This window comes from Clarias gariepinus, chromosome 23 (genome assembly GCF_024256425.1).
Source record: "Clarias gariepinus isolate MV-2021 ecotype Netherlands chromosome 23, CGAR_prim_01v2, whole genome shotgun sequence".
Classification (NCBI taxonomy): Eukaryota; Metazoa; Chordata; class Actinopteri; order Siluriformes; family Clariidae; genus Clarias; species Clarias gariepinus.
In genome coordinates, this window is record NC_071122.1 from 10,254,427 (window position 1) to 10,269,404 (window position 14,978).

A 14,978-nucleotide genomic window follows, 5' to 3' on the forward strand; every position below is an offset into this window, starting at 1 on the left:
TTTGGTGTCATGATTAAAGTAAACATGCAAAAAATCTAAGAAATCTCATACTTCAGCAGGACGTGCTGGTAAGTCTTCGCAAAAAAAAAAAAAAAACACGTTAAACAGGTAATACAAACAAGTTAAATATATGATTATTTAAAAAAAATTAAAAATTTATAAAACCTAGCGTATGTAGGCATACAAGGGGTTTTACGAGAAATCAATACTGTGGTACCTGATCCTGCAATCTCCAAACAGATATATGATCAGATATGATCATTTTAAAGATGATTAAAAAAAAAGTACTGTTTTGTGAACAAAATCACTACAGAAATGTTTATTTGGTAATTTGATTATATACTTACCCCTTTTCTACAAAAAATTTGAACAAGCATTTTTTCCCCATTGCATCTGCCATATCTGATGTACACACCTCTGGACTATGAAAACAGTTCTATCCGAAGGCAAAGGATTATTTACAAAAGACGACTGCTGCATTACTGCCAAGGCAAAATATATAATATATATTAAAAATATATAAAAAATAATATACAAAATAAAACCCTGACATTCAGCTGCAAATACAGTATCATAGTTACATTTAATAAATGATGCCATTGTTTAGAGAATGATTCTTTATTAAAATATTCAGTCTTTATTTTCAGTTATTTTGAATCAAGGCATACACTCGATAATCATTATTGAAAAGTAAAAAAAAAGAAAGAAAAAAAAAAAAGACCAAAAACCATAAAACATGATCAAATCATTTGAAAACATATACTATGCTGTGAGTCTTTCAAATCATTTAATCAAAATCATGACGGTGACTTTTAAACCTTTGAAGGGGGAAACAAGTAGCGGATGCCTTCTGTGAGATGTAGGCATTATGATTTTGGCCATTTATGTGTCCTTGAAAGGGCAGCAGCTACATCATGCCGTATATCCTTACTATAAACCATGACGGACATAAAAACTGAATAATGTCAGAGTTTTGAGCATAAAAAAGATCAAAATCAGTATGACATAATAATACCTCCATGTCTAGGTCTGGCATGAATCTCTATAGATACTGAAACACTTCCTTGAAACTATCTCAAGAACATATCCATAGCCTCTTAACTCATTTCCATTACGTAGGGATACAAAAAGTTGTTCGGTTTTTCTTTGACGTCCACCGAATAAAAAGAAAAACAAGAGAAAGAAAAAGAACTCTATCAACCCTCAAATATACAGTGGATTAAACAAACAAACAAACAAACAATCAAACAAAAAAGTTCTATCCCTCTCAAGGTTTTTGGCTACCTCTTATGCTCATCTTGACTAGACATGTGAATAAGGGTAAAAACATTACAATTAATGTTAAAAGGCAAACCTTATTGAATTAAACAAGCCCATAATTGTTTGCACAACTGTACCTCTAGAATCATGTTTTTTTCTTTCTTATTTGTAGAATGTCACTATGAAACATTTGCACCTGCAGTCACTTTACTTATTGTCTTTATGTACTGTATTATTCAAAGAGTTCAGAAGATAAAAAGAGTGCTGTTAGGCAAGTAGTTTGATTTTGAAATAGGTCAAAAAGAAATATAAATGATGAACAAAAAACAAAATAAATCAAAACAGCCCATCTAGACACAAAAGCGCTAGGATCGAGGGTGCATCTTACAACTCATCTGCAGCCAGACAGCCAGAGGCTGAGGTTGTTGTTGCTGTCTTTGAGGATTATATAATTACACCCCTGCCATCACCACTCCAAAACAAAAAAACAAACAAACAAAAAGTCCAGTTTTACCAAAATCCACCCAACCCTACCAATTCAATGTCTTGAATTGTAATGCCCCTCCGTTTTTCCAAAAAATGCAAAGAGACAACACTGGTGTTGGAACTACACAGGTTCCCTGTCCTCCACACTGGAGGGATCTATAAACATTAGGGTGGAACGTATGGGGGTGGTGATCTGTAGGGGGTCATGTTCTTGGGACGGGACCCTTTACCCTCCATCGGAACGGAAAACGGGGGTGGAGGTTGGTAAGGAGGTGCGTTAGGGTCCTCATCTTGTAGGCCTGAATACTCTCCCAAAATGTCTTGGTTCAGCGGTGTTGTCTCTGGACTAGCCATGTTGGGATACTCGGGGGGTGGCAGAGGAGGTTTTTCCTCTTGAAGGATAAGGGGCATGCTAGACGACGGAGGCGGCTTAGAGTCGTCAAGTTCATCAGCAAAAATGATTGGGACTCCTTTTTTAATGAAGGTTGCCTGGTCTTCGATGGTAAGCTTGCCCTTGCGTTTCTTGCGGTAGCAAATCATAGCAATGATTCCTGCAATCAAGAGGATTGCTGCAACCACTACAGCTGGTATGACTGTGTGAAGATACACATCATCGTTGCTCTGTCGTCCTGCTCCCACAGCTGGTGTAACAGCAGGAGGAATGGGGTCCGGGATCTCAGCTGGTGGTACAAACATGTAGTTGCGGCAGCTGGCGGTTCCTTTGACTGTGATATTTATGGGTTTGAACTCGGGTTCCATGGCGTTGTTGAAGAATGGCGAAGGTTTACCTTCAGCATCAGAGATCCTTCGACTCATGGCCTGAATTTGCTCCTTGGGACATGGATGTTGTTGAAGGCTACTGTTGGTCCACTCAATTACAATGGATCCCTTAGTAATGTTTTTCAGGGTGATTGAACTCGAATTGCGATCACCGAAGGAATATGCCAATTTCTTAACCAGAAGGATTTTCTTATGGATATCGTTTGTAACAGAACGAGGGTCCCCATGGAATCGAGCAGCAAACAGGACTGGATGCTTAACGTTGTTTCCAAAGCGGCTTACACGAACCTCAAAGGCATCGGTCGTGTAAAGGCCACCTTTGTCAGTTGCCTGCATAAAGTATTCATGCTTGCCCTCGTGCTGCCAGTCTGGTAATCCATAAAGCAACTGGCTGGTGCTATTGAACTGAATCCAGGAGTCTTCTCCTACAATGTCGTTATCCTTTCTCAAAGTAAGTCTTAACTTGTCCGTTGTACCATCTTCTCGATCAAAGAACGTGTCAGATGGGATTTTCACCTCAAAGTATGTGCCGATGAATGACTTGACTTGGTCAATTGGGTTGCGTAGCTCTGGTTTCGTATTGCCATCAGGTAAAACAACTGAGGGTGTAGTACGCCTGGGTGGCTTGGTAGTGGTTGTCTTAGGTTCCTTCGGGACTGGGGTGGTCTTGGGTTTCTTGGGCCTTTTTGTTGGTTTCTTGGTGGTTGGTGTCGGGGGTGTTACAGAAGGCCCAACATACACTGGCCTTGTCATGGTGGGCTGTATTGTAATAGTGCTGGTAGTGTCCATAATTTTTGTGGGCTGAGGGGGTCCTATTGTGGGAGTATGAGCAATTGGATCTCTTGTGCGAATAGTCGGTTTCACAGGCAGAGGTACAGGGCCCCGCACAGGTTGCGAGGAACTGTCTGATGTTGGTCCAATGACTCGGGACGTTGGTGTGGGCACAATGCGGCTTGATGGCTCAGGGTATGTTGTTGGAGGAAGCAAGGAGGGCACAGGGGTAGGGGTATTAATCTGCCGCCGTACTCGTTTAGGTACATGTGGCTTTTTGTTAGCAATGTACCATCCCACCACCGGATATCCCAAATGGGCTGACATTGTCCCTTCCTTTGCTGGAACTTGAACACTGCTAATGTTGGGAATGTTGCTTTGATCCAGGGCACAGCCAAGTTTCCAAGACAATAAAGCACCATTTTCTACAACCTTTTTGGCATTTCCTGGCCCAGCCATAAAAGCAGACATATCAAACAAGCGATTGTTGACAACAGGCAGCACCTTCATATGCTGAAGCCCTACTCCTGAGAATTTCTTCATGCTGGACAAAAGCTCTACTCTCTGTTTGGAGCTCATCTTAGTGAGATCTGCATCCAGAATTACCGTTAGCACAGTAACTGGCTCTTCATTGCTACAGACAAAATGTTGAGAATCATTGTCTGTTAACTGGACTGCCAACTGCACAGGATCTGTGTCAGCATGTTCCTCCGGGTGGACCTCAATGGAAAATACTTCAGGATTCTGGGACATGTTGCTTTCAGTGGAATTAGAGACAGATATGTAGTGGACACCCTTGTCTATCTCCAAAGGAAGGCCTCGAAGGGTGCTGCTCAATGGATCCCAGTGCAACCATGATGGCAGTTTATCTTTGCCTGTCTCTGTAATCTAAAAAAAAAACAAAAAAAAAACAAAAAAAGATTAAAAAACATGTTCATTACTCCTGATTGGAGTGAAGGTACACTGAAATCACACATCTAATCATACATAAATACATAAACAACAGAAAAGGCTAGATCATGCAGCAATTAAATGTGTGATGTTAGGGCATGAATTTATAAGTCCATAAAATAAAGAACAAAACTTTTTATTTCACATTTCTATTTTGTAAAATAATGTTGAAAAACAGCAGATACTGTAAAAACAATTAAAATGTATATAAAATATACAAAGCATATGGCTTGAAACCCTAAACAGTTTAGCCGGCACAAAACCACGGACTATGATTAGGCTGTAGTAAGGCATCACCAACACATAACATGTTACGCATGCTATTCAACTGACAGACTAGTGGACTGCAATTGTTTACTGCGGCAGAAAGGTGCAACAATTTGACATTTAAACAAACGAATGTTTGTTTAAGTGTTTGTTTAAAGGTCCTTTGCCATACCTTTTCTAATTACTAGAGCAAATCGACTTGATACGATACAAGTTTTGAATTAATACAATTTACTAATGTTATTAAATAAGCATTTAAAATGCTATGTACCATGGTTTGGTTTAAATGTCGTGTTTGATACAAAACAATTATCTTTTTCCTGACAAAACGTCAACCCCCGACTCCAGTTCAATAGGTGGCGGCAAAGCACCAACTGGTCATAAACTCCAAAAAAGAAAACAAGTGATTATCTTGCAAAGCAGTTCATATTTTCTACAGATGGTATGTTCTATTTTTTAGGGTTAAATTTTAGACCATTTAACCTGTGCAAGTTTATGAAAAAAAAGCGTGAATCTAAACTAACAAAAGATTGATTTAAATTGCATAACAGATTAAATCGCACAGCTCTGCTAATTACAGTTAATCCATAACCCCATTTGGGAATTTTGTGAGCTTAAAACATCAACCCTGCTGCATTCAAAAAGGCTGGTGTCAAGTACAAACGTTGTGGCACATAACATGCTGTATGTAGAAAAAATAATTTCAGCTGATCAAACGATTTCTAAAATGGTATGGCGCTGAGATCAGTTTTACAGTTGCAAATCACAGGCCATATTTGTGGGAAAAGTTATAAGATGAATGATGACAACTTGAATAACTACCTCTAACATTTGTGTGTCTCCAGTATCTGTGCATGGTAACAGTCATAGGTAAAGTTGTAAGATCTGAACAGAAAACTTTTGAGGGTCGAGGGCTACAAACATTCCTCCCTCACCAGGGTCTTTTTTTCTCCTTATAATAAAAAAAAAACATTCGCGGCAAACCTCTGTGGTCTAAGATGAGCAAAATACTATAAAGAATAAAGTTACTGTAAAGGAGAAAACTGCAGAGTGGGGTGGTAAAAATAGCTTTATTGTGTATAAAATGACATCTGGCCACCTTTTCATTGGTTATTTTCCTACAACAGCATGGCTGGTCATTACATACTTTCAGTATTTAATATGGTAGGATTACAAAGTGTTATTGCTTCTTAGAGATGGTAATCATCGGGGACCTCCTGATACAATATCAACACAATACCTAGGTATTGCGATTCCGGCAGTATCGAACTTTTATAAATGTTCCGATTAATTTCTTTTTGTTGATTGTGTTACAATTTTAAACTAAATTTGCAAAAAAAAATCCTTGTACCACACAAGTGGTGTGCCGCGTCAATAGTTTAAAGCACACCACCTGTAGTATAATAGAGAAATGGCAACACTTTACCACATCAAATGTAAACGTAAATAAATTTTAAAAGTTTGATTGTGGAGACAGTGTGATGTATGAATTGCCACACAAAATAATCATGATACATAACTAAACAGATTATCCCCCCCCCCCCTTCTCTTTTGCTCATGGTGTTTTACAAAGTATTAAAATAGTAATTGTCAGAATTTGTATAAATTCAGTGATATTTGGTTTGGGCAAGATAAATAATACTAAGATTACTTTCAAGAGTATGAAACATTGCAAGTTCAATATGTTTTCAGGTATAAAAAGGTTTGGAATTGACTCACTGTATCTCTTAAATACAAAATATTGGCAACAAAACCAGAGCCCAAACCACAAACCCACTAACATTTAGGCTACCACAGTTTCCAAACTGATGATTCATGCAAGCCGCAAGAAGTCATTGCCAAAAAGCGAGTATTTTTGAATCAAAAGGGGCAAGAAAAAAAAATGTGAGAGGAGAGAAACATGTCCATATAACATAAACATATGGGTTCCCCTACACTATCACATTTTTGTGCTTAGCACCAGGGACTTAAAGATGCTGTGTTGACGAAGAAGGTAATGTATACACACGTTAATGACAAGTCTGTGATCTCCTGAGACAACTCTAAGTGAAGGCAGAGGAAAAAAAAAATACTCTAGTTGCCCTGACATGAAGGAATTAAAAGGAAAGAAATGAAAACTCAGCAGTCAAAGATGAAGAAAGGGGTCTATTGTTAGAATGCACGTGTGGGGGAGCTGCAGGGGGAAAAAAATACAGGGCTCCATTGTTATGGTGTGAAGACAGCTGAAAAGATAAGATTCATAGTTTTGAAGGAGTAGGCTATGGCATGTCTTTGAGATATGAGGGTGAAATGGAGACTGCGAAGGCACAGGGGGAATTGGCGGAGCGAAGGCTTTTCACCGGAAAATTTCAGGAGGCGGAACCTTTTGCTGTCAGCCGAGTAAATGTTTTAAAGGAGCCGAATCTAAATTTTATGTTAAACATTCACTCAGTATGAAGTTACAAAAAAGAGATAAACATAACATGCTCTTAGAGTGAACTACACATTATTCTGTGCAAGTGCCTTTTTCTGTATCAAATAATATAAAGGTAAATAAAACGTCCTTGAATCCTTTACTGAAAAATTCATCAAGAAGGCTGTGAAGCGCTGAAGAAGTAGTGACATTTATATTCCGTTAAAATATTAAATTAGTAATACTTTTGCTGCTAAAATTAGGACTCGAATATGATAGTAAAATATTAAATTACATTAAATTATTAAATTCCTTAAGGGAGGAATGTCATCCTTTCTTCCAAGTTGCGAAGTGAGGTTAAAGTTGAGGAAAAGAAAGCATAAGCGAAAAAGGACACACAAAACACATACCCTGGCTGCAGCGGGAGGGAAAGCTGAACAAAGTGCACTTAACCTATTAACTAATGCAGAATTTACACACCTTATATATCAAAAGGACAAGGACTAGAAGACTAGATGCCATTAAAGTCTTACATCATCCCAAATAGCTCACAATTGTACTGGGGGGGGAGTAAAAAAAGGAGCGATAGGGTTTTAGCTATAGAACTATTTAAAAGAAAGAGCAGCCAGTGAACACTGTAGTGAAGCCTGTTTTAATCTGTAAACTCTCGGCAGTGCACTCTTGTGGACACAAAGAATAATGGAGCAAATAAGCTGGCAGGCTCACATGCACACTGCAAGTTATTTTCCTCTTCCCTTGCCATTTCAAGACAAGCAAGACTAAAAGGCTGTGTGTGAATTAAATCAGTTCTAAAAACGACCATTCTGGTTTACTGAAATACTCTTCAAAGGCCACTGTAACATGACTGTAATCCTACGCTTTCATACAACACCGCACCGCAAAGCTGGTTGCTATGCGAAAGACATCACAACAAAAACACAAGGCATAACCCCTTGATACAAATGGTCTGACTTGGCAAGATTTGTATTTAACCATAAACATGGAATGAGTCACATTCCCAAGGCTTTTTTTTTTTTTTTTTTGTTAATGTGGTAGCTGCTGGAATACAAAGCTTTCTGCTACTGCACAGCCAAGGCTAATTAGATTTCAGTGCCAGTCTTTGTGTGGAAAAAAGGAGGGGCTAGGGAAAGTAGGATCCTGGTGTCGCAGGCGAATACGACAGTGCTGTAGAGAGTAGAGTATAGATGCAAAGAAATGTGCAAGAAAAGCGTAAAAAAATTCAGTATTTCAAAACGTGATAAACAGGGCAATGACAAAAACAACAAAAGCATCTGTTAATATTTATCATGTCCCAAGAGATTAAGGCACTTGTCAACTGACATGCTGTTTGGTTTTTATTTGAAATATGTGTGAAAATACAAACAGGGCTTTTCTAGCGTTTCTAGTGTTTATATGCTCTGTTTCACTCAGTCAAGGTGTTTATTTCAATCCTGGAAATCAATCAGGTGCATTTAGAGACTCGAACAGCTCAGTTCGCTCAGATTTTTTTTAACCCTTTTATGCTAGGAAACAAATAGTTTTGGCGTAAACAGTTGCACACTTAGTTCACTTAAGACAACAGAAATAAAACGATGCAAGGGTGGACAAATTATAACAATTCAATGCATTAATGCAGATTAAAATAAGGCAATAAATATATGGTCATATTAACTGGTTAATGACTGGTCCATAAACACTAGACACAAAATCTGAAGCCATACCAACACCAAAACATGCACGTGGATTTTTACATGTTCTCCCTGTGCCTGTAGTGTGTATATGTGTGTGCCCTGCGATGTATTGTCATCCTATCCAGGGTGTACCCCACCTCGTTCCCAAAGTCTCCTGGGATAGGCTCCAGGCCCCCACAACCTTACAGGATAAGCGGTATAAAAGATGAATTAATGTTTGCATTTGAAGTGGTAAATGTTGCCGTTCCTTTATAATCCTGTTGGCGGTGTGCTTTAAACTCTTGAAATATATTGGCAGACAGCACAACATCCTGTGTAGTATGAGAATTTTCTTTGGATATTGAGATATATTAGAAAACGCTGATGCTTATAGAATCGCAATCCAGATCAGATCGGAAGCTAAGTGTCGTGATATCATCGTATCGGGTGTGTGCATAATTGCTTGCGTATCTTATTACATAACACTGGACAGCACATCAGAGTCAGGACATCTCTGTACGTCTGGTTTCTATAGTGACCTGTAATGTTTGGTGATTTCACTTAACATCCTTTTTTCTTTTTTCCCCTAGCCGATACTTTAAACCGATGCGTTACTTATAGTTCTGTTCACCACCAAATTTATTTTAACAAGGTGAGGGTGGAGAAACGAGCCAGTCTCTCGGTTAAGGTGGCAGACTGAAAACAACAGCTGTACCCAACACAAACTGTTGAGTCGTAACATTCTTCAGTGCAGCTGTCAGGGGAGGTTTTTAAAACGTGCAACAAAAGTACTTGAGGTTCCAAACTTTAAAAATGCTCTTGACTGGGACAAATTATCCTATGAATATAGGATTACAACACATTCCATGGGAAAAGTTTATATGGGACAGGGAAACACAATGACATGTTATTTGCTGGGGGTCACGGTTTTACAGGAAGTGACACGGAACCAGGGAGCAGGGGGTGGGAGTGCCACCTGTTGGGTGGCAGCTAGGAAAATAAAACGACAGTATGAGCTGGATACAGAATGATTGTAATGACTGCTACGTAACCTTATGTTTAAAAATTGCAGCTAGCCATATTGTAGCCCTGATTATTATATCTATTTTAAAGCAAAAAGAACAGCACGTCCTTTCACCAGCCTAAACAGCATTTGCACATGGTACATGAGCTATAAAAAGGAGATGGAGCTGGTATTACCAAGACTGATCAGCATGCAGGGTGTGTGCATCCTCTGAATTCTGAGAGAGCGCTGGGCCTTAATGTGTGATGCACTCATGGGGTTCATAAGTTGTGTTCTGTTATTAGAGCGATTGCTGCCTTTTATGGGTCGCTACTCAGAAGGGAAGCATGGAATAAGTTTTCGAGAAGCGACGCTAGAGGCAATGTCACTTCTCCCGCTGACTAAGTTTACTGGTTGAATGATGAATACAAACGTGTCAGATATGCAAAATACGGAACAGCTGATGAAAGGCGCGGATAAATGATCTGGCTCACCTTAACTGCGCTCCCAGAATCCTTGGCTTTTGTGAGAATATGCATCTGGAACATCCTTCCCACTACTGCAGAGGAATCTGGGAAGCCGCTTGGTTGCGCCGCAGCAGACACTACGGCTTGCGCCTCCTGGAGGTCAGAGAGCACTGACGAGTGCATGGAGGCTTCCAGTTGTGCCATGTCCCCCAGGACCTCCAGTGTCCCCTGGGGTGATGAAGCCCGAGCTTCTGTCAGCAGCATAAGTGTCAGCAGGAGCAGCGTTATAGTCCTGCTCCCCAGCATCAGCTTGCAGCGACAGCCTGCGTCCCGGAACTTGGTCAGTTTATTGCGCATACTTGCTTTTGTTGTCTCGCTCTGGCACAAAGAAGAATGTCCAGTTGAGGGGGCAGCATGCACACCCCCCTGCAGAGCCCCAAAGAACTGATCCTTTTCTTTTTTTTTTTCTTCTTTTTTTTTTTTAAGAAGCCTCCCCAGCTCCCTGGCAAGCCTCTTCTTTTGTTCTCGCTGCTTTCCCCTCTTCCCGTGTCTTTTGTCAGAATCTCTTCAGTACTCCTCAAATCCCATTGTTAAAGGTTGCCTCTGAGACCTGGTGAAAGAGAAGAGAATTCATTAGCATGCATTTCAATACCAAAGAAGACACAGTGATGTCTAGTTAAGAAATCTAAAGCACGGACAAAAATAATGCGCTCCCACCCCCCAAACCCCACCTCAACATTATAACCAATTCTCAGTATGATGCTTCTTTTCCACCTCACATTCCTTTGGCTCCATAGATGCACAGTGCTCACACAGGTGGATAAGTCTAATCTTATTAACATTCACAGCTTTCTCTATCCTGGCACAGAAAACTCGCTCAGCCATTACCAAACATGTCTCTGAAAAACACTCAGCATCAAGCAGGTTGTGGAAAAAAAAAAAAAAAAAAAAAAAACGCGTTAAGACGGGGGGTCAGTCTACTGACCAACCAACCCAAGAATTTCTGTGGGGGAGGCAGGATAAATGCATGGCTTTTCCCCTATTGTTGGATGGGAAGGGAAAGACAAAACAACTGAACTCTGGGGGTTTATTATTCATACCGGTCTTTTCATTTTTAGCTCACAGCAAGAGAACAAGTGGTCTAACGGAAGGCGGTGGGCATCGGGGTTTATACGTTTGAAGAGGGGGTTGCAATTTTAAACAATACAAATGATTTCCCCAGAGGCCCTCTTCTCTCTTAGTGCCACTCTGGCCAGGATTCAGGGTACGAGGGGAGAAGTGCTAGAAGAGCCGGCTCTCACGCTCTCGAGTCATCCGGGCCCCAGCGAGAACAAACCAGAGCTCCTTTAGTACATTCATTAAAAAAAAAAAAATCCAATAAATAAATAAAAATAAATAAAACAAAACATATGGCCTTGTACAGTGATAGCTTGTAGGATTTTTTTCCCCTCTCAAGCCCTTCATGTAACCAAGACAAAAATAATCAATTTGTCTGTTTTTGAAGTCTGGTTCGTGTTAGCCAGCAGACACCTGCATCGTGGAATCAAAGAGATATAAACAGAAAAATACAGATTTACTACTGGGAATCTGTACTGAATAACATCAGTGTTTTTCAGGTTAGGATCCCCTTTGTGAATCCAGACTAAGAGACGGTGGAACATGATTGAAGCGATGTAACAGCCATCGGAGCCAAGAACCGTCCGGCCGGTCATCATCGACTACCCCTGCAGCTTGTTCCTGTTAGGATTTTAAATAAACTTACTGCTTGCCAAACCGTTTGTTTCCATGTCAGTCAACACAGACTCAATTATCGTTGGTGAATAACTAGCACTCTCTACTCATTGTCTATCAACAAGGTTTATCATTGTGATACTAGACAGACTCAGTGTGCAGCATGCCAGTTATTTCTAGATAAATAAAATCATCATCCGCGATTAATGAGGAAATCTGTGTCAAAAAAAAAAAAAAAAAAAAGGATTTCTAAAAACAATGTGCGGTTACAACAACAGATCAAAGTGACAGGACATATAGCTGGGGTTCATTCTTTTTTTCAAAACAAGCAGCTAAAAGCAATAAAACATGATATCAACTGTACCGCATGGACAGAGTTATTATCCTGGAGCTCTGATCGAGAGGCTTGGCAGTGGAAAATAGAACATTAGAGTCAAAAACACCCCACACCAAAGAAAACAAGACAGTCCAGGCAGCTTGTAAAAGCTGCAAACACTTTTCTCCAGTCACTTTAAATGCCTGAGGGTGCTTGACTGAAAAACAGCCTGCTAAAGCTATTGATTAACAAATAACACACTTAATTCAGGCACTACAGATGGTGGTAGTAGCAGTTGAAGGCGGGCTCGTCTGATAAACCTGAAAACTCAACTTTCTATCTTTTCATGCTCCGTCGTGAAATCTGCCAAATGCAAATTCTTGAAGAGCATCGCTGTGATGGACAAGGATGGGTCATGGTTTAGTTTTCCTGCCTCTTCAGGCTGATGAAATTATGGGCACATGAAAGAAAGGGTTTTAAACCCATCTCCAGTTGCAGATAAAGATTTCCTTTCAATGTGAAGGTATATATATATATTATATATGTAAAAAATTATAATGCACCACTAAATTCCTTAGAACAAATGCCTATAGTCAGTCAGCTGAGCAGAGTGGAAAGGAGTGGAGTGGACAAGTCTCACTCACATATTTTGGCAGTAAAAACAAACCTGATACCTGCTCGCTCCAACTCCATCTTCACCTTCAATGAAACATTAGGATAAGTTAACGTTACCACAGAGGACAAGCCACTGATGGTCAAAAGGTTTTTAAGGTCTATAAAAGCTGCTTAAAAACAGAAGTATTGGAAGCCGGTGAGTGCTTTCCCTCTGGCACCGTGGCAACACCCTTTGTGCACAACGCTTACGGGGCTCGGGGTATTTGATAGGATTATAAAGGCAGTGAGTCACTCTCTGTCTGCAAGCGCATTCCATTCACACAGGGCCACTGAACCAGGGAAGCTCATAGCCTTAGTTTCTGTAAAATCAGTGCAAAACAACGAATGCCTTGTTGAACAAATCTGCATCAACTTTAACCTTATTGTGGTACTAAAAAAAAAAAAAAAAAAAAAAAAAGTGCTCCACCTCTTTATTTGTCATTATTTCAAAATCTGCTTAAGCACACAGAAGCCCTAGTACTGGGTAATTAGAGAAGAACAATAGCGATTTTGTTACTGCAATATAGCAGTGTGTAAAGAGGTTAATTCAGTCCTAAGCAAGGTGGTGGTCGGGGGGAGAAGGGGGGGGGCATAGTGGTGGGTATGTGTGTCATGGGACAAAACCATTTTAATCACTTGTTTAGAAACCATCTGACCTTCTAAAGTGTATGCAAAATATGAACCTTAAAGTTGTAACAAGACAGCACTGAGTGCAAGCAGTTTAATCTCAATACCACTGAAATCAAAGTATATGATACAAAAAAAAAAAAAAAACTGATAAACTGTATTCACAAATGATGAGAACCGACCCTGATTTTCACCCACTCCCTTAATTTATAATAAAATTGCTGTAAAATGCTAAAGAAGTGAAAATGATTGCAGGCATGGGTCCACTTAACACCTAATGACATTATGTTGACCAAAATCAACGGGTCGAAAGAATCTCAATGCAACATTTCTTTACAAAAATACGTAACTAAACTACTACTTGATAGAACAAGGAAACTGTGGAGTAACTTGGAATAAATGTCAGCTTAAGATACAAATCAGTAGTTACAGTGCATACAAAGGTTCCTAGGAGGGAACTGATATGATCTGGCATTTAAGTTCTGGCGGAAATGCGTGTCTATAAAATATGCGCCATGTTTATTCCTAGCCGTGGATCTCGAGGCCATGATGCAGTCTAAAGTGATAAACCTGAGCCACTTCAGGTTGGTTTAGAGGTACCATGTCTCTTGCTTAGGGGCATGGTGCCATGAGCCATCATGTGGTTTTGAACCTTTAAAGGTCTTGAGTGATACCCAACTGTTAATGCACTAGCAGAATCCAGAAAGAGAGGAGGGAAAAAACAAACAAACAAACAAACAAACAAACAAACAAAAAAAAAAAAAAAACAACACACACCACCAGATGAATGAGGGTTTTCTCCGTTTTTAAATGGACCAGTATGGAGACAAATGCAGCCTAATTTTTTCGTGGGAGGATTTTAAAAAAGATCAAATAATATAAAAAATTCTTAGCCCACAGCTTACAAAGCTGGCTGCCAAGTTTTCAGCAGAATGTTGCTAGTACAACTCAAGTACTGTACAACACATTTCTGCTGCTGTTTGGTTTACATGGAGATTTTGGACAGATAGCTAAACTGTAGTCCTCTTGAAACAACACCCCTTATTCATTCATTTTTAGAAGAAAAAAACTAAAAAAGGAAAGAAAAAAAAAAGGGGAAAGGAAATTGTAATAGCAATAGAGAAAAGAAAAGAGAAAGGAAATTAAAACGGGAACGGAAAGGAAGGAAATGGAAAGAAAGAAAAAAAGAAAGAAGGTAATACATGGAAAGGGGAATAAAAAAGAAGAAATTTAAAGAAAAGGAAAAATAGAATGGTATAGAAAAAAATGGGGAAAAAATAAAAATTGAAAGCAGAATTATATGAAATATAAGGCAAAAGAAATAGAGATAAATTAAAAGGGAAAGAAAAGATAAAAAGAAAGAATAAAAAAGCAAAAAGAAAAAAAAACAAAAAAAGAGCTGAAAGAAAAAAAGGACATGCAAAAAGTGAGAGAAAAGGGGAAAGAAAGGGGGGGGGGGTGCAAACAAAAAAGGGAAAAATGCTGCTAAAGGAAACACCAGGAACACAGAAAGACAGGAACATTAAGCAAACTGTTGCGTTCCCTAACTGACCTTTTCTTACCCAGTGTGTGGTCTATACCCTGAGTGAGGACGGGGGTGAGC

At 39.5% G+C, this 14,978-nt stretch overlaps 1 protein-coding gene across 1 annotated transcript in view; it reads right to left on the reverse strand.

The window, feature by feature from the left end:
- Window positions 1-256: 256 nt before the first annotated feature.
- The window catches only part of dag1 (dystroglycan 1), a 29,079-nt gene continuing 14,357 nt past the window's right edge, over window positions 257-14,978 (reverse strand). Inside the window, exons 2-3 of the mRNA XM_053484062.1 lie at window positions 10,075-10,657; window positions 257-4,185 (exon numbers count right to left, since the gene is read on the reverse strand). Of these exons, the coding sequence (XP_053340037.1) occupies window positions 1,912-4,185; window positions 10,075-10,404 (2,604 nt within the window). The 5' untranslated portion in view covers window positions 10,405-10,657 and the 3' untranslated portion in view covers window positions 257-1,911. The remainder of the gene's footprint in view (window positions 4,186-10,074; window positions 10,658-14,978) is intronic.